The sequence below is a fragment of the Plectropomus leopardus genome, chromosome 19 (assembly GCF_008729295.1).
Source record: "Plectropomus leopardus isolate mb chromosome 19, YSFRI_Pleo_2.0, whole genome shotgun sequence".
NCBI lineage: Eukaryota > Metazoa > Chordata > Actinopteri > Perciformes > Serranidae > Plectropomus > Plectropomus leopardus.
In genome coordinates this window covers 22,571,147-22,595,935 of record NC_056481.1, presented here as the reverse complement: position 1 = coordinate 22,595,935, position 24,789 = coordinate 22,571,147, and the positions used below count along the sequence as shown (strand labels likewise).

The 24,789-nt window shown below is 38.7% G+C and overlaps 1 protein-coding gene across 1 annotated transcript in view; it reads right to left on the bottom strand.

Moving 5' to 3' along the window:
- pemt (phosphatidylethanolamine N-methyltransferase) overlaps nt 1-24,789 on the bottom strand; it is a 64,293-nt gene that overhangs the window by 4,990 nt on the left and 34,514 nt on the right. The window contains exons 4-6 of the mRNA XM_042507945.1: nt 20,904-21,049; nt 13,561-13,672; nt 1,637-1,711 (exon numbers count right to left, since the gene is read on the bottom strand). Coding sequence (XP_042363879.1) covers nt 1,637-1,711; nt 13,561-13,672; nt 20,904-21,049 — 333 coding nt within the window. The remainder of the gene's footprint in view (nt 1-1,636; nt 1,712-13,560; nt 13,673-20,903; nt 21,050-24,789) is intronic.

Sequence of the window (24,789 nt, the reverse complement as noted above, 5' to 3'; positions counted from 1 at the left end):
AGTTCTTTCAGAGTCAATTCAAAAGGAAAAAAAATAATAAAGCACATAAATCTTTTCCTTGTCGCAGAGTGTGGTTAATATCTGGCACCTGCCTTACCTTCAGTTTGAGGGTTCAGGCTGAATGACACATTGGCTGATTGCCGGAAATTGCCACTGTGGAATGTACACCTGCTCTCACAGCATGTCTTAATGTGTGACATTTTCACAAAAGTGTGCCTCCGACACCGCCAAGGCTAACCTCTCTGTTCCTTTTCAAGTCTAATGTGACTTTTTAATTTGACTTCTTGGGCAAATGAGGCCATTCAGCTGGACAAAGAAGGGAGATTTTTTTTTCCTGACATCACTAGGTGAATTGGATGTGTATAAAACAATCAAAATAACCTTCTGGGACTCGACGAGGAAGGAAATGGACTAAGAAGGCTCGTCGGATGTAATTTGCTAAGTAGTACTTGGATTCGTAAACAAAAATTTGGCTTACAATGAATATAGTGACTGTGGGTCTGTGCTAAGGTGTGTGCATGTGATGAATGGAGGTCAGTCAGACGTGACCTAATTAATCTATTTTCCATCACTTGTCTTGCTACTTCTACCTGGGTAATCATTTTGCTTGCCTTCTTATTATGAGGTCCTTATTATAGTAAGTTGACAAAGAATGATGTGTTTTGCAGAAACTGTGTGCATTTGTGTACTACTATTGTAAACATTTGAATCAGAGTTGTTATGCTGCTATGTAACCGGTTGCTCACATATGTAATGCAAAAGACAGCTGCACAGTTAACACATTTATCTACAAAAAAAACACTTATACACCAGCTGTAAAAATGAGAGGGCATCACACACGTACACAAACACACAATAGGCTAAATGAGTAAGTGCATGTAGCAGCTGCTTCCACGCTGAGCTCTGCCTCATTTATGACTGGCTTGTGCAGTAGCAGCATGTTTGTGTATTTCTGTGTGTAAGTGGATGTGTGTATTTCGGCATGCATGTGTGCCAACAGATATCCAGAAGTAGGTCGCTCATAACTGACTTTTGTGTCTCATCTCATAATCGTCATGGTGGAGCAAGAGGACGAGGACGTGGCGAGCAGGGCGCTTTCCATCTTTAATCCTTCTTTTTTGACCATTTCAGGTTTTTGCTTTTTGCGGGACTGAGATGGCATTTTAGATGAAAACACAAAGAGAGGGTGGAGTAGAAAGGTATGTCATTCCCCTATCGAGGTAGCCCTGCCCAGAAAATAACCATTTTAAAGAGAGCCTGAGTTGGAAAAGTAACTTAACTTGCGAATGAGTGACATGTCCCTAATGTATTAATGACTGCTATGTATTGGCCACAGTAAAAAAAGCAGTGGACAGGGTGCCCACAGAATCAACAAGTAATCACAGGACAAAACACATTGTCTGTAGTACTGAAATCATGCAAAATAAAACTATTGGATATTTAAAAAGTGAAGTAAAAATGAATCCAGATTGTCAGAGACAACTCTGCGTTCACATTGCCTGACTGTTGCCTGAATGGTTAACTTCCACTTTGTCCTCAGTTCAAAGTGGGTGCATTCCCATCTGTACACAAGTGATAATCCAAATGCATTCTTTTGACAAAATGTGGACAAGGCTTGAGACAAAGAAAGGCTTACCCCTCGAAACTTATCGCCACCTTGTAAACCACGGCTACTATGGCAGTCAGGACAAGACCAGCAGGACTGGCACCACTGAAAACAGGGAGGGAGAGAAAAAAGCAAGACAGATGGGTTAGCGTTTGTATTGTGTGTACTATGCAATATGTATTGGCTATGTGAACCACTTTTCAGTGAAGCAGATCTTGTAGGACATCTGCATTAAACAGAGCAACAGAACAAACAGCAGAACTTGAGATTGAAATCAAGATAAATATCTTTGTGTCCATTTTTTTTAACACTTTTTAAAATATACAACAGCTGGACTGAAGCAAATAATTAGCTCCCATCTGTCGATGCTGATGTAAGGGTAAAGACCAAATAATTAAGCCAAGGATATTTGAACAAAACAGTAACTAAGCAACTTCAGTTCAAAAACATTTTTCGTAGTTCATACTTGTGGAAAAAAATAAACACATGCGGCATACTGACCTACATATACCTGGATAAAAAGTGGCACAGTGACACAGATGTATTTTACCAGGATGGGAAAAGAAAAACATTTTTTACACATCATGTGGTCACCTTTTCATTCAGAGGCACACATGATGGTGGGTATGCAGTGGGCATAATCAACTAAAAAATCTGTGGGTGCTCAGCTAAAAGCCCTCTCATGAGGAGCAGAGGTGTGAGGACAAAAAGTTATTATCTCAAATCACTGTATGTACTCCACATCTGATATGGACTGCCATATGTGTAAAAATAAAAAATCCACAGGAATTAGGGATGTAACAATACGTTTTAACAAGAACAATATGGGCTTATTTAGAGCAACACGATACATGACTAGTAACTTTTTTTTTTTGCCAGAAATAGAGGAGAAGAAAATGCCTATTTCTATGCAGTGGCAGTGGAGGTAAAACACTTGAAAAGCACTGAACTATACAAACACATTCAGTGCAGGAATTCAGTGCTGAAATAAATACCTGGACACTGGATGGTAGAGGTCAATATTCTGCAGTTTTTTTTCAAGGGAATCACAGATAAATCAACACAATCAGTTAACACAACAATTAGATGACAAATTGCCATTTTATTTTATTTTGTATCTGCATATTGTATCAACAGCGAGCTTTTATCAAGAAAGTCTTCGCTAAATACAAAGCACAAATTCATAGTATCGATACAATCAATTCATGCCTTTAAAAATGATTTTACGCTGATACAAGTCACATTAGAACAACGACTTGCTGTTTACCCATCGATGCAGTATGGTTGCAGGATATAAATTGGCACATTGCCACAAGTCTGACAGGAATAGTTAGATTTCTCACCATACCACCTATCAAAGCTTACCATGGCCAACCTTGTCATTAAGGCAAAGAATGAAGCATGATAACAAGAATCAGACACAGTCAGGCCAGCTAAAATTGACTTGCTGATGAGGCTTATAAAACTGCCCAACCTGACCCACTTCAGCAGGCAGTAATGGAGGCACAAGAAAACAGACACAAAAAACAGTCCAGTTAAATATAGTGCTTTTTCTGGACTTTTTTAGGCCAGTTCGAAAAATATATAAAGACAGCAGCAAAGAGAATATTATTATAACACCATGACTTCACCCTTGGTTTATGGATTTAGAAGCCTGGAGTTTAGTATTTGGGCTGTCTTTGATTTTTGGACACAAGAGTGACCGTATTTGGATGTAAGGGTGGAAACAACCCTAACGCTAGCTGCTAGCTTTGTTAGCTGGGCACATTTACAGCTATGGTAAAGTTTGACAATGCTAATTTTCCTTAGTGAAAAACAGTCCTAAAACCATTTAAACATTTTTTTTTGTAAAACTAAAAGATAAATACTTAGCCCTAATAACATTTAAAGGGGTGAGTTAAAAAAAATCCATCCACTGTAAAGTTGTCATAAACAGGAAAATTAGCTATTGCGATCAACAGACTAGCAGTCAGACATGGCATTTCCTTCAACCATGTTGCTAGCATGACTATGAAATAAGTTACGATATCATTGTAGTGTTTATATGTATATACAGTATACAGTGGGTACGGAAAGTATTCAGACCCCCTTAAATTTTTCACTCTTTGTTATATTGCAGCCATTAGCTAAAATCATTTAACCCTTATGCCCTCCTCGGGCATTTTTGTACATTTTTCTCAACTTTTTTTTTTCATTTGGTGATCATTTTGGCTGTGTTACAGCTTGTGGCATGAATTTTTGTAAGAACTTTTCTTTTGTGTAAAATTTTTGAAATCCAGTGTAATCTAATGGCAAAAATACAAGAATTTCATGCATCAGCCTACAATGGGAAAACAGCTGAATCTGGTGGAATACAGTAAAAATGTCAAATATCACTACTTTTCTTCAAAATGAAATGCTGACATTACAGAATGCATGATTTTATACTGTAATGGCAGTGAGATTAAAAAATGTGTTTATAATGGAAGTCAATGAGCCATTTTTGGCCATGAAGGTGTCCAGAGGGAGTATCTGGTGCTACAGAAAAAATACTAATGCAATCAAATCAATTTTGTTGCTAATCTTTGACACATCCAAGACTCTAATCACCACCAAAGTCCCATCCCCCTACTATTTATTATAAGGAAAAAAAATAATTTTCTGTGATTTTTTTGTAATAAATCATTAGTAACTCAAACAATTAATCTGGCATTTAAAGGGTTAAAATCCTGAAAATGATTGAATGTTTGGTAGTTTTGAGCAAGTCTTAAGTTGTTTAAGTGATTTATGAAAAATAAAGCAGAAAAAAATATTGATGTATGATGATTTAATAGCATTTTTTCTGTGCGTGTCCATTTTTGCCACGAAGGTGTCCAGAGGGTAGTAAATTTGAGGAGGGCACAAGGGTTAAGTTCATTTTTTTTCCTCATTAATGTACACACAGCACCCCATATTGACAGAAAAACACAGAATTGTTGACATTTTTTAAGATTTATTAAAAAAGAAAAACTGAAATATCACATGGTCATAAGTATTCAGACCCTTTGCTCAGTATTTAGTAGAAGCACCCTTTTGAGCTAATACAGCCATGAGTCTTTTTGGGAATGATGCAACAAGTTTTTCACACCTGGATTTGGGGATCCTCTGCCATTCCTCCTAGCAGATCCTCTCCAGTTCTGTCAGGTTGGATGGTGAACGTTGGTGGACAGCCATTTTCAGGTCTCTCCAGAGATGCTCAATTGGGTTTAAGTCAGGGCTCTGGCTGGGTCATTCAAGAACAGTCACGGAGTTGTTGTGAAGCCACTCCTTCATTATTTTAGCTGTGTGCTTCGGGTCATTGTCTTGTTGGAAGGCGAACCTTCGGCCCAGTCTGAGGTCCTGAGCACTCTGGAGAAGGTTTTTGTCCAGGATATCCCTGTACTTAGCCGCATTAATCTTTCCTTCGATTGCAACCAGTCGTCCTGTCCCTGCAGCTGAAAAACACCCCCACAGCATGATGCTGCCACCACCATGCTTCACTGTTGGGACTGTATTGAACAGGTGATGAGCAGTGCCTGGTGTTCTCCACACATACTGCTTAGAATTACGGCCAAAAAGTTCTACCTTGGTCTCATCAGACCAGAGAATATTATTTCTCACCATCTTGGAGTCCTTCAGGTGTTTTTTAGCAAACTCCATGCGGGCTTTCTTCTTCTTGCACTGAGGAGAGGCTTCCGTCGGGCCACTCTGCCATAAAGCCCCGACTGGTGGAGGGCTGCAGTGATGGTTGACTTTCTACAACTTTCTCCCATCTCCCGACTGCATCTCTGGAGCTCAGCCACAGTGATCTTTGGGTTCTTCTTTACCTCTCTCACCAAGGCTCTTCTCCCCCGATTGCTCAGTTTGGCCGGACAGCCAACTCTAGGAAGGGTTCTGGTCGTCCCAAACGTCTTCCATTTCAGGATTATGGAGGCCACTGTGCTCTTAGGAACCTTAAATGCAGCAGATTTTTTTTGTAACCTTGGCCAGACGTTGGCAGGTCCTTTGACCTCATGATTCTCATTTGCTCTGACATGCACTGTGAGCTGTAAGGTCTTATATAGACAGGTGTGTGGCTTTCCTAATCAAGTCTAATCAGTATAATAAAACAAAGCTGGACTCCAATGAAGGTGTAGAACCATCTCAAGGATGATCAGAGAAAATGGACAGCACCTGAGTTAAATATATGAGCGTCACAGCAAAGGGTCTGAATACTTATGACCATGTGATATTTCAGTGTTTCTTTTTTAATAAATCTGCAAAAATGTCAACAATTCTGTGTTTTTCTGTCAATATGGGGTGCTGTCTTTTGACTTAGTTGGACTACAACTTTAGCCCAAATTCAAAATCACACTGACTTTTTATTTTGCTTTTCTCCCCGTAGAGCCATAAACCAGGTCAAGACATGTGAAGTGATAAAAGGTTTCACACTACCTGTGGTTTCTAAAAATGACTTCTTTCAATTTCTTTAACTGCCTTTGACCTTTTTTAGGCTCACGGGAGGCACAGAAAATGGAACTGCACCGTGGGCACACGCCGGGAGCTTTCTGCTCAGAGATTTAACATCTGAAGTCCTTACTTTTTGTCAGAATTTGTTAACTTCAGCCAGAGAAAGAAGTGCTCACAATTTGTTTCTGACGTAAAATCAGATATTAACTATTTGCATTTACGATTCCTGAAAGATAAGCAGAGATTTCTCATTCGGCCAATTTGGACTTTCACCAAAAAAGACACTTGGATGATAAATGTCCCTTTGACGCCACTATTGTGTTCTTTTCCATGGGTTGCTGTGCTGGAAAGTAGCCAATGAGATATTTATCCCTCAAGGGATGTTCCCTCCCACGTCTATTTCTGTATATTAATGAACAAAATTGTAGTTTTTTTGACACTTTCTTCGTGACTAAAGTTTTCTGTGTCACTTCAGAAACACCTGTTATTACATTCGAATCATTTTAAATTTGACACGAAAAAACCGTGCTACCACTGACCTACATTAGAAACTGCTTTACAAATGACAGAACCAAAAGTGGTCAGCTGACTCTCTTATGCTGAAATGAAATTCAGATTTATCAAGGTAACACAGCTCTCCCATGAGCTTTAATTCAATGTGGTTCTTTTTCTTTTCTTCTGATACAATCTGACTTTGACAGCTAGAGGAAAAAGAAGTAGAGCATTCCTGTACACTTTTACAGGATTTGTTGTATGGTCACATTAATCACAGACAAAACAGCTATCTGGTGCAAGTTAATCTGCATCTGAATAAATTAATGCTAATATTTGATAAATTACTGTATATAATTTTTCCACTCTGTCCATCCGAGTTGTTCTCACATGACTGCAAGTCTCAATCAGCATGCTGTTATCTGAGTACATCTATGCACATGACTATGCACACCGTGTGTTTCCATATGTGCTGTCTGTATGAATCAGGCTGCACACACTCATATGCTGGCAGCGTGGATATCTACGAATTTAGCAAAGGACATGGAGCAGATGGCGACAAAAAAATAAATAAATAAATAAAATAATCAAAATCAAAATCAACATTCATTTGCTCAAAGTGGTGCATTTTTTCATCAGACAGGATAACAGTGTTGATGGCGCCGATGCAAAAAATTAGTGCCCTTCTTGATTAAGAATAAATATGTGTATAATTGTATCTAAAGAAATAGCAAAAAAAGTATCTGAGGTACCTGTTGCAGATATGACAAGCGAAACGGTTTAGTTTTCACACAGACTCAAAGAAAACGCCACACACATAAAGGATGTGACTAACATGTAGTGCCTTTTGAACACTGACGACAACCGCATGTACCACTCGAGGCCAGATCTTCATTACAGCCTGCAGGAATATGTTGGTCACATGCTCATCTCTGTGGTTTATCTTAATAAATGGCATCAGCAGAGCTTGTTGTTGAAAAGGGCTCAAACTGAGAGAAGTACTTGTTTGCCAGTACAGGGCATTAAGGTTCCAACACACACACACGCATGCACGCATGCATGCAGGCACGCAGGCAGGCACGCACGTGCACACACACACACACACACACACACACACACACACACACACACACCTGCTGATCCACACACTAACACACATTCACAGGTAATTATCACATGCCAACAGATCCCAGATTTCTCACTTTAGAAATCTGTGATCACATTCACAGATTATTTTACACATTTACAAATATGGCTATTTTTGGCTTCCCTCGATTTTCAAAAATGCAAAGTGATGTCTGTCTCGCAGTTTGTAGCCAATCCTGTAATCGTCCATGTAATCTACAGAGCTGACTGCACACAGGAAGCTTTTGTTCCCTGACATTAGTCTATAAAGCATTTCCTCTACCCAGGCAATGATTGAACTGCCCTAAAACAGCATTATGCAAAATGCTGGAAGTATAAATGTAGGAAACAAAATTCCTTTCCCTTGCTATGATTCCCCACTAGTTTTGGGATAGAAACCACCACATTTCTGGGTTACAGGTCTGACAACCTGACATGGCTGATCAAGTCTGAAGTCCGCTTACGCATTTCCCACCTTCATTAGAGGAGAATGTAAAGATCATGTGTCATGTTAAGCATGAAATTTCAGCTAGGGCTAGAATTTTGTGTAATTTAATCCAATTGTAATTGGAATACCCTTTAAACAATGAGGCAAGTGGATAACATTCCAACTCTTAATTAAGTGTGAAAGCACTGACATTTAGGTTTAAATATACAGTGTGTAACAGGAAGAATCCAGGGAATCTGCAGCTCCATCCACTTAGTAGGTTTTAACGACAGAGCAATTGATTGAACAGCACTTAAAAGTCCCGCAATTATTCTATCTTTGACTGAAAATAAATGTAGGGTTAAGCAGTCAGATAGAAAGCTAGAGAAGGACATGTGGAGGTGGACAAGAAAAATACTAAGATAGAGATGTAGAATGTACATGGAGGAATCTAAAGTGTCAGAGAGGTTGTTTTGATTTTTGCATTTATATGTGCTCTGGAAAATAATGAAGTACTTAATCTAATTAAAGAAAAAGATAGAAACACAATCTTTTAAAAACAATAGTAAAAAGAATAACAAGATTATTTTCTGGTGTTTGACTATGTTTCGTCAAAAATAAAGAAAGCTCAATATATGGAATACTGCGATTAATGGGTCTTTTTTGGGGGAAATCAGAAGATACCAACCGTTGCGTGGTGTTAAACAATCTTTCATATATTACAGATCATTTTTATATTTTTTAGCATAAATATTCTATGTATCTCAGTCCGGGTGAGAAAGAAATGGGCTAATTATTTGAAGTAAATTAGTCATAAAATCGCATTTATCAAGTTTTCTTAAGTTAGTATTTTAAATATGTTGCATTACTTGGTATATTACTTAAGATAAGGTACACCTTTAAAGATTGGTTATTATTTAGTAGAGCATATAGGTGTAAATGTTCAGTTTTTCCAGTAAGTTAATTTTGTTTTAATGGTTTTATTCCTGTTTTTCGCTTACAAAGATTTGTTTTAACATTATCACAGTTAACCATGGCTATAAATGCAAGCATTAGAGTCATCTCCACCTTCTAGTCCAAATATGGGCACTTGCTTCAAAGATCAAAGATGCAGAAATCCAAAATGCCAAACTCAAGGCTTCAGAGCAGAGTCCACAAGTGGATGGGGGACGTCATGGTGGCCTCAGTCTTTGTTTTTGACAACTACAAAGATGCAAAGAAGCAAAAGTTTGCATAACACGACTAGAATATAAAAATATAAATATAATATAATATAAATGTACTTCATGAGTATATACACATGTATATGTAACAGAAGAAAACGGAGAAAGAAATGATTTTACGATTTATAACCCTTCGTTTTCAGTGATATTAATGTTGGTGTTGGCACAATATAGTTTATATGTTGGCACAATATAAATTAAAAGCAGCGTCAACAATTTTAGATTTAAGTGTTGAAGCAACATGAGGGTCTGTGCCACGTGTTTTGACCTACAATATGCCACGAGCAAAACCAGAGATCTACTTTCATTATTGTTGCCTATATAATTACATAATTCCCCTTGTTACAGTTACACAAAACAGGAATGCTTAATCATACTTCTACCTCAAGAACCATGCTGTGATCACGGCGTAGCAAATATAGACATGAATATATGCTTTGTCTGTGACGCTATGTCGTGATGTGCATCTTGCTGTTATATGACTGAACCCTCTCTCCGCCTTTGCAGTCTGCACACAGACGCACTGTAGCATCAGCCACAGTAGAAGAGCAACAGGGTAGGTTGAAATGGGAAGTACAGCGACGGCAGTGATTGACCTTTTGAAAGTCACAGCATTGTTGTTCTCTCTCGCTTAAAGACACTAGTCTTTGCCACAAGCACAACACATGATAATGGTCCATGATGTAACTAAAGGGCAACATTCACCACACTGTCAATCTCTTTGGTAATGTTAAGAAGTAAGTAAGTGAGCCGGAGGGTTTTCTCAAAGTGCGAGAGGACATGCAGCAAAGAGCGGAAAAAACAAAATAGCTTGTTTATGCATTGGTTACACTACTTACACTACTGTGAAGTGTTCAGACGCCTCTCGCAAGTTATTATACCCTTCCAAACCTGAGCAAAATGATTAGATTAAAAAAAACAAAAAAACAGGCAAAAACGTCAGTGAGCAACTTGGCAAACAGTGTCCCACAGATTGCAAAAAAAAAAAAACAAAACAAAGTAAGTAAAAGGTGATGAAGAAGTTGACCTGAAATTAGTTTCTAAAAAGTGAGGAGACGTATAAAAGAAAATGATCCAAAAAAGGGAAAAATGGCCAGAAAATTATATTTATAATCAATCTAACATATCTAAAATTATGTTATAGAAAGAAATATACATATATATTTTACCTGTATCTTTAAATTTTTTTTGTTTGTTTTTGTTTTTTTTCATTTGTTAAAAATAAATAAATAAATAAATAAATAAGTGTGTATGTGTGTGTGTGTGTGTGTTTGTTGTTGTTTATTTTTTTCAGGTAAATTTTGGCCCGAATTTTTATGGCCACAATAAAACCAATCATTTAACTCACAAATCATCTAAGCGTCATGTTTTCTTTCATAACTTACCTAGCTACAACATATGTACATTACACTGTCAAATAAAAATGCTCTTCAGAAAAAATGTTAAGATGTCACGTGTATAAAACGCAGTACTATCCTCTTCTCAGGTACCACCGTCCTTTTCTGGAGCAATGGTGTGTGCAAAACTGCATGATGTGTAACCACAAAACAGAACTGCATCATGCAGCCATTTCAGCTTCCATCTTATTTATTTAGCAGCACGAGTCCAGCCCGTGCTCATCTTGTCTAAGCGCATCTGCTAAAGTGTGTCGGCTAATTTCGTGTCCAGGTCACACAGAGAGACCAGTAAGTGGCCTAATGTGAGGGTGAGATGTCTGGCACAGCGAGAGAATTGTGTCCTTCAGTAGGTTCTTCAAGTGTGTCTGACATTATTACAAAAGTCCTTCAGTATCAGTGAAGTACTCTCACATGCAAAGAGAAGAATGTCCTTGATGGTTTTATAGCTTTTAAATCTAAATAAAATGCATAAATTAAAGGCACCCTATGTGTTTTTTTTACCAGCAGCAATGCTATTGTTTTGAACAACATGCACTGTGCAAGCATGTGCAACACAAAGACTGTATAAAAATGATATTTAGCCATCACGGTATGTAGTGAGATACCCACTGATTTGTGGACTCCTGTTTTGGGGCCTGTGTTTAGCATTTTGGCTGTCTCAATCTTGGATTTTTGGAGCTAGATTTAAACATCTTTAGATGAATTAAACAGGTGAGTTCTATACAAATTTACCTCCTTGCGGTTGTCATGAATGTTGAAATAACCTATAAAGACCAAAACAGTTTTTGTGGCACCAGGCTGTAAACATGTTAATTTTAACTGTAAATTGGGCATTTAAACATGGGACTCTATGGGGATTGACTAATTTTTAGGAGCCAGCCTCAAGTGGTCATTAGAGGAACTACAGTTTTCAGCATTTCTGCTTTGGCTTTATTTTCATTTGCCCTGGAAAATGCTGGTTTGTCCAAAATGCACACATTGAAACATATTTCTGCTGATGACAGACTTTGACCTTGCAAGCACCACTTGATAAAACAATCTTTACTCAAGGTCAGCTTAATCACCCGTTCAGGAGCTTTTGAGTGTGCTCAGTTGTTGTGAGACTGCAAATGCTCAAACTATCCATTATCTTGTGGATTTTGAGGACTATTACATGGTTTTCAAGGTTGAAAATGAACTGTTAACCTCCACTGGGAGGCAACAGAATGAAGTTGAGAACTAAACAGATACATTATAACTTTTCAAACTGACAAATATTGCACATAGTTGCTTATATACACATCCAGCAGACACATGGAGAAACACTGGCATTCATTTGGAATCTGGATTTTTAGCAGACTGTAAGTCAACATTGATGAGAAATCCTAAAAATAACTGAGCAAACACCACCTTACCATACAAGTCCCTGTGATACGGTCAAAAGCTCAGGAATAAGCAAGTGCATCTTGACTTGACATTTTGTTAAAATTTAAAGAAGCCTAAAAAGATACACATAACGCATTCAGGGTTTCCCTCCCATTCATGTATTAGTAACGTCCCGCTGTGATTTAAACATCTGCCAATTGTTAATTTTGATCTCTGTGGTTATTCACTGCACCACTCTTTTGAACGTAGAGCATACTCTGGGCTCAGACGGAGTGGTACAATACCAGGCACACTGAAAGTTAGGTGAAGCCCTTTTTTTACGCAGAGATTGCACTATGAAACCGCAACAAAGTCCTTTCTTTACGCCTCCTTTGCACTTTTACATAGAACAAAACAACGGCAGGAGTTTTAAGATAAATACCAAGAAAAAAATACCAAAAACACTAATGGGGATGCCTTTCATCACCAGGCAGCAGAGAAATCTGAGTGATTTGGACATTATCGAAGCAGTGAAGACACAAATACACAAATACATTAGCACTTTTGTCTTAGTTCACTTATGAGGGATTAAACCACAAGCCCATTTTCAGAGCTTTTATTTGTGCTATAATAGATCCTGAGAAAAAAAACAACAATCAGGAGCGAAGCGAAGGAGACTTCAGATAGCAGAGCAGACTGAGGTAGAGGCTGCTGTGCCTTAATTGAACCAGATGGAAGGAAGGAAAGATGAAGGTAAATGGAGAGATACAGGCAACTGAGACACAGAGGGAGGAGGTGAACCTTGGTTTGCTCCCCAAAGTTGGTCGTGCAGGAGATTCATAGCTGAGAGAAAATGGGGCAAAATTAGCCACAACAAAAAGGACTGAAGAGGCAAAATTGAGAAAGGAGTCCACATAACCCTGTGAGAGGAAGAATGGGGGCTAAAAGCTTTTATTGGCGGCTGGCTCGTCAACCCTGGAGCGCTCGCCTAGCAACTACGCACGCTGGGCTTCGAGAGATGTTGTCACAGTTGTCATAGTGACAAGGCACACGTAAAAGTTTTTACCTCCTCACCCTTTTTAAGCGGTAAGTGATTTGCAACTTGGAAAAAAACAACATTTGCAGGTCACAGCTTATTATCTATACTGCTCTTGCATGCCCTGACTTTATTTAGAACGCCTTTTGACGTACATCAGCAATTCAAAAGTCAGGTGCCGAGCCATTTTGCTTTAATTTCATTTCTTTTTTGTCTTAACAACTCTTCGGGAATTGGTTAATGATGAAACTGGTAAAAATAACCTGTGATTTATGGGAGCCAATATCAGCCGCAGACCATTCTGTGGAGACATTCAATTCAAATTACACTTTTGTTGACCTCAGATACAGTCATGGTAGAGAACTCTCGTCCTTTCTATTCACACACACACACACACACACACACACACACACACACACACACACACACACACACCGAACACACACACACTCATACACACTTACATGAGTGCCAGGCCCAGGTAGTTGGCAGTGCTGCCCCAGTACATAGGGTTCTCTATGATGTTGAAGGGAAAACCTGTCACCTTCTCGTCCATCAGGATCCCGAAGTAATCACCTGGAAAACCAAAACACACACACACACGCACGCACGCACACACACATAGTGGGTTAATGCAGTTAACAGGCTGAGATTAAATCAATTTGACACAAACACTTCATTTCATAACTGCAAACCTGTTAATAGTTAACACTTCTTTTCCTGTTCAGGGATGCAACAGGCTGGATCATATCCCAACATGCACTTTGCAGAGAATGGCTCAAAATTGGTCTTCAGGTACTACTTTATGTACTAATTTAGATGGACAAGGATTAAGAGTCAAAGCTGAAGTGCTGTTGCGATGGTGCCAACCGTGACGTCTTGTTTTAAACTTACATTTTGGTCCACTTGTCACACTACTATCACTTCTTACATGTTTCTGACAAACAGTAATGTAGTCAGACTGATGCACTGCCAGGGACTTTGGCACCACATGGCCTTGTTAATGCTACACTGTCTGGCTGTGCCTCCGTCACCTGGCCGTGACTGATGTAACCGATGTGACCGCATCGAAATGACCTCATGTGAAAAGTCAGGAGTGAAAGTTTGATTATTGTACCAATGCTTACTGGAACATACTGGACTTTTTGAGTGAGGAAATTTATTGAACAAAACACTCTTTGTTTAAGATACAGATATTCTTTAATGCGCTCTGAAGATACATTTCTGACAAATTTTGGACACAAATGTATTAAAATCTTTGTTAGTGAGCACTTCTCTTTTCCCAAGATAATCAATGGATGGATTAAAGCCAGTTAAACAGCATCATTACTACACAGATGTGCCTTGGGATGATCACAATAAAAGGCCACTTTAAAACATGCAGTTTGGTCACACAGCACAATGCCACAGATGCTGCAAGTTCTGAGGGAGATTGCCATTTGTATGCTGACTTGGAAAATCTGATGAGTATGCAGATGACCTTCCCTGAGACGGTTTCTTTGTTAAGAAATTATTTCGTTGTGCAAAAAAAAAATGGTTGCATTAGCTGTCCAGGTCACTGGTCTCACACAATTTTGTGAAGACAATTGATGCAGAGGTCCTGAGCTGGTTTTGCTACATGTGGTCTGGGGTTGTGAGGCTGGTTGGATGTATTACCAAATTCACGGAAACGTCACAGGTCATGCTTGCCCATTGTCCTTGGCTGACAGCAGTTTGTCATCGTGACCAACTTGTGCAGTTGTAAGACTGGTTGGATGTACTGCCAAATTCGCTTAAAACAATATTGGAGACAGCTAACGGTAGTCCATTTGACTACCGTTAGCTGTCTCCAGTGTTTACAGGAAAAAGCTCCGGAGGACATTCCAACAGTCAGCATGCCAATGGCACACTCCCTCAGTGTCACTGTGTTGTGTGCTCAAACTGCACATTTTAAAGTTAAGTGGCCTTTATTTATGACCAGCCCAAGCCATACCTATGTAGTAATGATCTGTTTAATCGTCATCTTTATATGTAACACCTATCAGGTGGATGGATCAATTCATGAACACAATTTGAGAGAAATGTATTTACTTAGTGCATAAAAAAGTGGAAAAATGGGAGCAAAAAGAAAAGTGCTGCATTTAATTTTATGTTCAGTGTATAAATAATGATAGAATTATGTATACCTTTCCATTTTTCAAAAGAGGGTAAAACCTATTTTGGACATATTTGTTGAAACAGTGTCTAAGCCTTTAGGTGGGTGTTTCTCATGGCAGCAATTGACCAACATTTTGAGAGCAAGTGTTGCTAAGAGACTAGATATCTGCTTATATTGTGCTGCTGACTGGAAAAACATCATAGCATGAACGGATTAAGAGAGCTGGATATGGCACAGTCACTCAGCCTCAATGCCAATTTGTCATAGTGGTCTTTTCCTCCACAGACAGCCCTTATAAAAGAGACTTATGCTTGAACAGCAAACTAAGGCAATTATTACTATTTGCAGGGTCCAGCAAGAGAAACACTAATACAAATGTGCACAATGCTGAAGCAAAACAGGAAGCAGGAGAACTTATTTGTGCAGGGTGAATGATTTTTATTTAATTGATTGGGCACCATGTTATTCTAAAACATCCATGTGTCATGCTGTATGGACGAGGACCATTGAGACATTTTTTCCATGTTTTCAGTATGATAAATGAATATAGCAGCAATCAAACTTCTCTGTTTGCTGATTTTGGAGATTTTTAATATCAGTACAAAAGTTAAACCCGACAATGATAACTTAACAAAACTTAAGTTTCAGTTCATTGGTAGCAGAAATAATTTTAGCAAGTTTCCTTGGCACTGAAGATTGGTTGTAGCCTTATGCCGCCAGACCAAATTGCAAATGCGAGTTAATCTGGAACTCGTCAGCCCCTTTTCGATTTCCATTATCAACCGCCAATAAAAGCAATGAAACACCTGAGGTTGCAATGAGCGACAGACAAATGTGTGTAGTATCAAAATAACTGTTGACAAGTTGCTGTTTTTACCAACAGAATTTGAAAAATACTCAGTCAACAGAAAGTTCTGCTTTAGCTGCAGCCATCTTGGTAATACACAAATAAATGTCTCAATCTCTAAAAGCAACATTTATGCTCACTGTAGTGTCCCTGGCGTGAATGTGCACAAACATCGTCATCATCTCAAATACATCAATAATAGATACAGTTGTGACTGGCTGGACCAGGGCCAGGTTGGGTGGTAATATGTCTGAAGGGTAGGGGGACCATATGCATCTGCCAGAGCAAATAAGACCTGAGCTCTCACATTTGTCCGGCTCCCAGGCAAGGCTGATAGTAAACAATAATTAGATGTCAAACATGTGTGTGTGGTTACATGTGGAGTGAAGGGTTTTTAGCAAATAAAATCTCTTGGGGGCAGCTGAACTACTGCAGGAAAATTGACAATGTAATCTGAGCACCTGCTATTGTTGCTATGTAGAAAGTTCCCCAAGTATTATGCACACGCCCAAACATTAAATGACATCCCTTATGCCTCCCTTGTCCACCCACCCACCCACACACACACACACGCGCATACACACAGTAGGTAAAACTGACCTGTTGAATTTCACATGCGGTGCTGCTTGCCCTGTTTTCTGTCAAATAGAGGCTGTTAATGCCAAGTTATATAACAATTTTCATTATGTATGCTTGTTTAAGTACCACAAGTGGGGCAGGCTATGAAAGACATTATATAAACAAATGCGTTTGGTGTTGAATAGAAACCAGCGTAACTGGCCTTCAGAACAATATGCTAACCTCATTTTTGACCTAAAAAGCAACTGCCAGCAAGTCATTCAGATTTGAAAGCCAAGCATAACATTTTTTGTATGTCCCTGCATCACTGTTGTTTCATTGTGGTTATGAAAATGGACAACCTGAATTTGCTAAAGAGCAGTGATAGCCGATGCAGAGGTCAGAGAAGTGGGTCTGTGATCTGTAGGCTGTGATGGCAGTTTGTGTCCTGAGCCAGCTAGCCAATACGTTAACATTGTTGTTGTAATTTGATTGTGTTTGGGTGCTTGTTTCTAACCTTGTGCCATCAGTTTGAATCACTAGGTCACGGTGACTCAAGGGGCTTAACATAGAGCCAATAAGACACATCAAATTACAACAAACAACCGCAGGCTATATCCTCTAGTACGTGTGTGTTTATGTTTTTGAGTCCACAGGGTAGATGGAATTGGAAAGAACACAAAGTGCAGGTAGATTGGGGTGAAGCATAAAAATCATCATCCCCACTCACCCGAATGCCTACCAAACTCAAGAAGACTTTATAAAGGCTCAATTCAGAAACCCTAACACACAAAGTATTTGCAAGGCTACAACTAGATTCCATTTGAGATTACTTTCCATCCTGCTCCTGGTGCAAAATTTTACGCCAAACTCCCTTTAAGCAAATATGAAATATTAACAATTCCTTATGTGTTCACAGCAACGCATAACTCTAGAAACACAAGATAAAAGTCATTACATGTCAACAGTATTCTTGTCAATTTGGCACTAATTTAATCCATTAAGATAAACTATATTTGTATGCAAACTTTACACTTTGGATTTTGTCACCTCACCTCAGTTCACTACCATTCTCTGTTGGTTAGCTGTGCCATTTCAGTGGGAGGAAACCATGTGAGTGTGAAGCAATCTATTTCAAAAAATAATATTTCTCACTAACATAAGTGCTGGTTGGTGGATCAGATACAAGCCGAAATCTACTTAGTTTAGCCTTGAGTCCGAGTAGATGTTTGTGCCAAATTTGAGAAAATTCCCTTGAGTTGTTCTTGAGATATCACGTTAACGACAATGGGAGGAAAGGATGGACGGATGGACAACCCGGCTATAGCTGTCGCCAAGGCAGAGGGATAAAAACTTTCGATAACATAAAACATGTTTGATTTTATCAGAACATCAAGATAAGAAAAAGATTGGGTTGAGTCAGCTGAGACTTTTAAGAGTTTTATAACCACCTTAACCCAAACAATAATGGGAGTGCGCAAAAACTCTAGCCAAACTCTAGGGATCTTATTTCGATTTTGGACATTTATCTGCGATGGTGAAATCACTTAAAAAGTCATTTGTGTAGGGTCAGCATTAGAGCAGTTTAAAATTAATTCAAGAGTCAAATGTCAAAAGTGTGAGAGGCAATTCCTGGATCACTATATTGGAAACTTTTTGGGAAAGGGTTTATCTTCTGGGGAGCATGACTATAATAACTGAACCTCCTATTATTTAGATAAGCTTTTCCTAGTAACTTGTCAAAGTGCTTTTCATGAAAAGGACTACTGCCAGACCAATGTCACGTTGGCCAACCCGAACCAATTCAGGGAAACACTTGCTGCAATTGTACTTTACACTTGTGCCATCTCACACCTCCATTTTTGTACAGGTACTGGCTGCCTATCTGAAGTTTAGTTCCCAAGCTCTCAAATGTGTATGAAGTGGACACAGAGTTATTATTTTGCAGTGGTCTGGGGATCCCAATGCAAATACAACTGAGAATCCCGGTGTGAAACCTAAGAGGACACTGCATTGTCATAAATGACTGGATGCATAACATTATCTTCCCTGTGCTACAAAGTAACACTTTGCCTTTTATTTTAGGCAGCACCATCTTGTTCTCTCCTCAGTTTCGACTGTTATCTGTTTACTGCCGTCTGTGTTCACGTGTGCCTGGGAAACTTGTCTATTGCCTGACATTTGCTGGGCCTAGTCTCAAGTGCCTCTCATCAGTCATAGTGTTTTCTTTGAAGAAAAACTTTGTTAGACAGACTTTGCTGCTCCAAACAGTGGGAGAATTAAGCGTGTTAGCAGAGTCTCTTGTGATTGCTTTGCTTGATCTGCACACAAAGCAGACGCTTGTTCATACAGACACACGCACCCTCCTGCTGCCCCTGCTGCCACTCCTCTGTCGACACAGTTGGTGATTCGTGGACACAAACATGGACAGAGGGCACTTCAGTACAATGACGGACAAAGATGGCGCAGGAGCTGCGACTCTATCTGGATCTTGGGGGTGACTCACTTAAAAGGCTGACCTAGAAACTAAAGCTCGCCAAATGGTCATAATGGGAATTCTGTCACACTCGTGTTCATTTGAATCCATGCCTGGATATATTCAACAGCACAAAACAAACATGTTTGTCTCAGAGTCAAATACAAAGACATTTGCGTTTGCGGTGTGGTGAGACGTGTTCGGACGCATAGAAATGAACCATGCTCTATAAATTGGCACAAATGTGTCTGAAGTCACGTGTTTCCTATGTAAGTGTATTTAAATATCCTTGTTAGGATACAGCATGTGTGTGCATGCTTTTATCCCTTTATCCCGAAGTCACATATGTTCCCTGTAAAGATATGGTGTGCTGCTTAATGTATGTATGTAATCATATTAAATAGCTACAAAAGTAAATAACCATTCACTAGAACATAGTACACAGCCCATCAACTTATGAGATTTCGATATTGCTAAATTCTTGGACAAGACAGTAAAAAACTAGAATATAGCCATGTGGTTGTATGCCTCCACACACCAGTCAAGATGCACTTACAGTTCATATCTTTGTCTGTGGAATCATGGATGATTGACATGCATCTTCCCCTCTACATCTTGAGAAATGGGGAGAAAAGTGTTTTTGCACAACATTTTGATGTCACATAAAAATTCAGTTGACTTGTTTGATATAAAATGCCAGGACTTTATCATTATATCCTATCAGACATTTGTGTGCAATTTTAGCATAACTCTTGAGTTAGAGCCACAACCGTGTTTTATGAGGTCACACTGAACATGACAATTGACCGACATATTATAATGAGTTTATTCCTGAGTCGAAGTGGACATCTGTGCCACATTTGAGGAAACTAGCTGAAGGCCCTTTTCACATATTGCATTCACAAGTATGAGGCAGATGCAAGGTCACAATGACCCTGACTTTTGACCACCAAATTTTACTCAGTTCATTCTTAAGACTATGCAGACATTTGTGCCAAATTTGAAGAAATTCTTTCAAGGCATTCTTGAGATATCACATTCACAAATTGAGAATGACACGTTCACAGTGACATTGAGCTCAAAATATAATTCATCCATCCTAGAGTAAAAGTGGATGTTTGGACCAAATCTGAAAAAAAAAATTCACTCTTTCTTGAGATTTCACGTTTACAGGAATGAGACTGATGCAAGTTCACAGTGACCCTGACCTTTTTGACCTATGACCACCATAATCTACTCAGTTCATACATGAGTGTTATGGTATGAGGGAAGTTTTTGCCAAATTTAAATAAAAATTCCCTCAAGTTGTTTATGAGATATCGTGTTCACAAAATTGAAACAGGCAAAATCACAGTGACCTTGACCTTTGACCTATAACAGCAAAAATCTAATCCCCTGAAGAAATCCCCTCACTTGAGATATCACATTCACGAGAATGGGACTGACAGACGTATGGACAACCCAAAAACATAATGCCTCCTGGGACAGCTGTCGCTGATTTGGAGGCATTATAAATCAATCAAAGCAGCAGAGACGAAGATGCACTGACTTACAGTTCCAAATATCTTTGAAGATGAATAATGGATCCAATACTTTCCATAATACAATTCCTTTAAGTCGTTTGCAGACCACACAAAACTTGTAATCTAGAAGACAAGGCTGAGATTACTCTAGTGATGTACAAATCTTTTTATGGATGAGTACTACTTCCTGTGAATAGAAAATTTACCTTGACATGTACAATAAGTGGACTTCCCCTTTATTTTTTTACACTGTGTTTGACACCCACCTAGGAAGGTTCCTGTGAATCCCAGAGCCAGGAAGCTGGTGACCACTAGCAAAGTGCCCACGACCATGAGAGCTATGCCAGCGTAGAAAACATCCATCCTGTCCATCACGTCCCACCTGGCCTGGGCCTTCATCGCCACCGTCATACTGCAGAAAAACAAATCACAGTGACATTTATATAAACAGCAAATTACTAAACGCGCTCTAGTTTTGATTAATCGTATAAAGGGCATTGACAACAGAGTGCAGAAGACCTTGATTATGGATTCAAGTGGTACGGGATGAGTAAGAAAAATAAAAAGAAATATAGTGAAATTTTGGACACAATAAAGACTGTTGTGTTGACCTACTTTGATCAGGTTGGTTTACTGCAGAATTTGAATGAAACACTTGTTTCATTTGAAAGAAACTTCATGAAAAGTATCATGGCAACACTGTTGTTGTTGTTGTTGCTGTTGTTATGCTACAAAGTACAACTTATGACACTTATGAGAATAGCTCTGCAAACTTGAGGACCCAGTTTAAATTTGAAGATGTTATGCACAACCATGACTGCAGAAAAGCTGAGATACTGTGTGGAATGTGAATAGAAACTGCAATGGTTTGTAAACATTTTTTGACATATTTTGACAGACAGAAACTTTAGAAAGGAGGTGTGGCAAAGCCTGTGGCTAGATATGATTCACTCTTTTAACAGATGTGATTGGCTGTCACAGACATGCTCCTTCGTGAGCCTGCAAAGTGTAAACACCCAGTGGAATAAAATGAACTGTGTTCCAATATGAGATGGAGAAAGCGCTTTTTGTGTGATCACACTGCTGCATTGTAACATTTTTCTAGTTGTTATATATCTTATTATTGTGATCACTTTATTTCTGACATTTATTTCTGTCATACTATTATTGTATGTATGTATTGTATGTATGTTATTATCTTGGGTGAGAGATGTGAGCGCATCTCGAATGAAATCAACCGTAAACATTATGCCTATACATGTCACTAACTCACTGTCATTCAGCATCTGATGAATATTTCTCCTATCTGTCTGTCCTTCTGCCATTTTCTTAAGAAATTCATAAGCTTCTTAGAAGTCCTCCTGCCTACTCTGGCACTTTTTAACCTTAAGCACTAAAATGCTTTTTTTTTTAAATAATTTTCATTTTAACCAGGATCTCGTCCTAAGTATGTGGTGAAATTCTGATCAAACGTCATAATTCTAAGAATTTTCTGAGAATTACATCACTAGCAGCGACCCTTTGTACCGGGAAGCTTTGTGAATACAGCCCCAGGAGTAACACGCCAGGATGGGGTCCTGACAACTGCTGCAACTGATTTAAGCTGAAAATATCAGATGAAGGAGTAGGCTACCCATTACTGATTAACACTCTTGTACTTTGGTGTGCCTTAGCATGATATTGAGAGCCTTTACACTGTCAGCTTTTTAAACAGCCATCTGAAGGCCTCACTAGCCTTATCTCATCTGTTGCATCTGCAGTCAAACTAGACTGATGTTGTACACTGTCAAGCGGTGGTGCCAGTATATTGAAAACAACAAGATTCCCACTCGCATGGTTTATGCCTGGTTTTGCGAGCACAAATGACAATTACCATTAGTATTATCACAGTTAACCATAGCTGTAAATGCGCTGTGCTAATCTAGCATTTAGATTATCTCCACCCTTTCAACCAAAAAAACAAGATGGCTACGGCCAGAGTGTGGAACTTAGGGCTTCAAAACAGTAGTTTACAAACCAATGAGTGGCGCTAGCTACCTCGATTATTTTAAACAGTCCATGATTACAATGTAGGAACTTGGCAGGCTCCTCTTATACTGAGAAACACCTTTTTTATGATTATTTCATTATCTCAAGATAATGAAATCAAACAACCTGTTGTTTTCTTCTGATAACAGGTTAACAAAGCTTGTTTTTCTCAAGATAAAAAAATAATTACCTTGTACCATGATCTTTAGATGGCAGCATTTAAAAATTAATCGCGAGCACAGCTGTTATTGGCTTCCATTCATTTGTTTAGCAGCTGAAAATGCTAAATATTAATGTCTGACTACATGTTAAAGCGGAAAAAATTACTTAATTAATTCATTAAAACTAAAATATAAGTTTATTCATGCAAAAATACACCCGTTTTACCAGGAATCATTGTAGCTCCAACAAAAATAATTCTAACTAACTGAGGCCCCATATATTCAATTTACTTATCTCAATGATTTTTTAAAATTGTATAAATTTCAGGAGTTGCCCATTAAAATTTCAGATCAAATCTACTGGTGCAGTTAGGGAGAGCTCTGTTGAGAGAAACTGTTTTGCAAACTGTGTTCAGTGTTTTGTTTCTTTAAACCTTCATTTATGCAAATACTTTTGACTGTAAAGTGCAGCTTTAAGAAAAAGTATTGCCTTTTTATGTTGGCCTTCTCTATGCTCTTCAATTTGCATTTTATGTTTTTTTCAATTTGTTCTGGCTGCCATGCTCTGCAGCCTCTAAATGGAACTAGACCACAGAGTTCAAAAGTTTCATATTTGCAAAGTTTTTGGAAATTATATTGGAACACACTGCTGGGGTGGATGCAGTTTTTAATTTGTGAGTGTGTGCATTAACATATCCTGTTCCATCTGTATGCAGCATATTTACTGCAGACAAAACGGTATTAAAAACTAGGTTTGGGGTTAATAAGAGAAAAGTGGATATGGGCTTTATGCTGTGAGTTTTATGGCATTCTCCTTTTGACAAAGAAAGCGGGAAGTATAATGTGATGCCGGTTGTTGTTCCACCCCGTCAGACACAAAGACCTCTCTGTTAAGTAAGGTGTCCTAGCAAGGCCTACTGCTGGGATTTGGATTGGAAAAGAGATGGGAATCAGGGTTTGGGGGACAGAGACTAGGGTAGGGGTTAGTGGGTGTGAGGGACTGACCACTGCGTGTACTTGTTATAGATGATAACAAATTGGTCATTAATGCTTTTTATCGTTTTACTTGCATGTTGTTTTATGGTATGGTGTAGCATATATTTTCTCTGTCTGTAAATGCAGGGATTATGAAATTAAAAAAACCTTTCAGAAAATGAAACAGAATGTCTGATTAGAGAGAAAGACAGCGGGATGATGATGAGGAGAAAGTATGTGAGTATCAGGGGGAGATGATACGGTGTGGGAGTCATGCAAAGTCTTTCTTATAATGAGCTCCCTTTACAGCAGAGCCTATGAAAGCAAGGCTGGTGATTTAACATAACCACTGTCCAGTCTTAGAATCTGGTGTTGTTTCAGACATAAACCTTCAAATTCTCATTTGCACGGAGAGTATGTTACATAATGGGTATGAAGTGAAGTCTGATAGGCTGTCTGATAGGCTGTCCTATCAGCTGTCCGTCCTCCCCCTAATTTCCTACCCTTGTCCTTGTGTCTCCAGGTCAACCATGAGAAAAGCTTAAGAGCACAACTTGTACTTGAATAGAGAACTTTAGACATTTTAGAATTTTTCTATTTTAATAGTGAGAAAATGTGTCAAGGTTTAAAACATGTTAGCAATACAGTAGCTTGGCCTATATTCTCCTTGGCATTTAAGAACAACCATACTGACACGTTCGGTGTACGTGAATTTTATTTTGTGTAACATGAGAGACAGGAAATGCCATTTGGTTGGCATGGTCACACATAGGTGAGGTAAGGTATATTTTACTGTCCAGCAGGAAAATTTGTTTTGGACTCAACGTCGCTGCATCATATAACAAAGACACACACATAGTTGACGTGCCTGAATTCATTAATTCAATAAATGATAAAAGAAATAAAAAACAATAATTCCACTCAATAAAGCCAGATAAAATCAGGCTAGTTAAATGAAATTAACATTAATTACAATAATAAAACCATA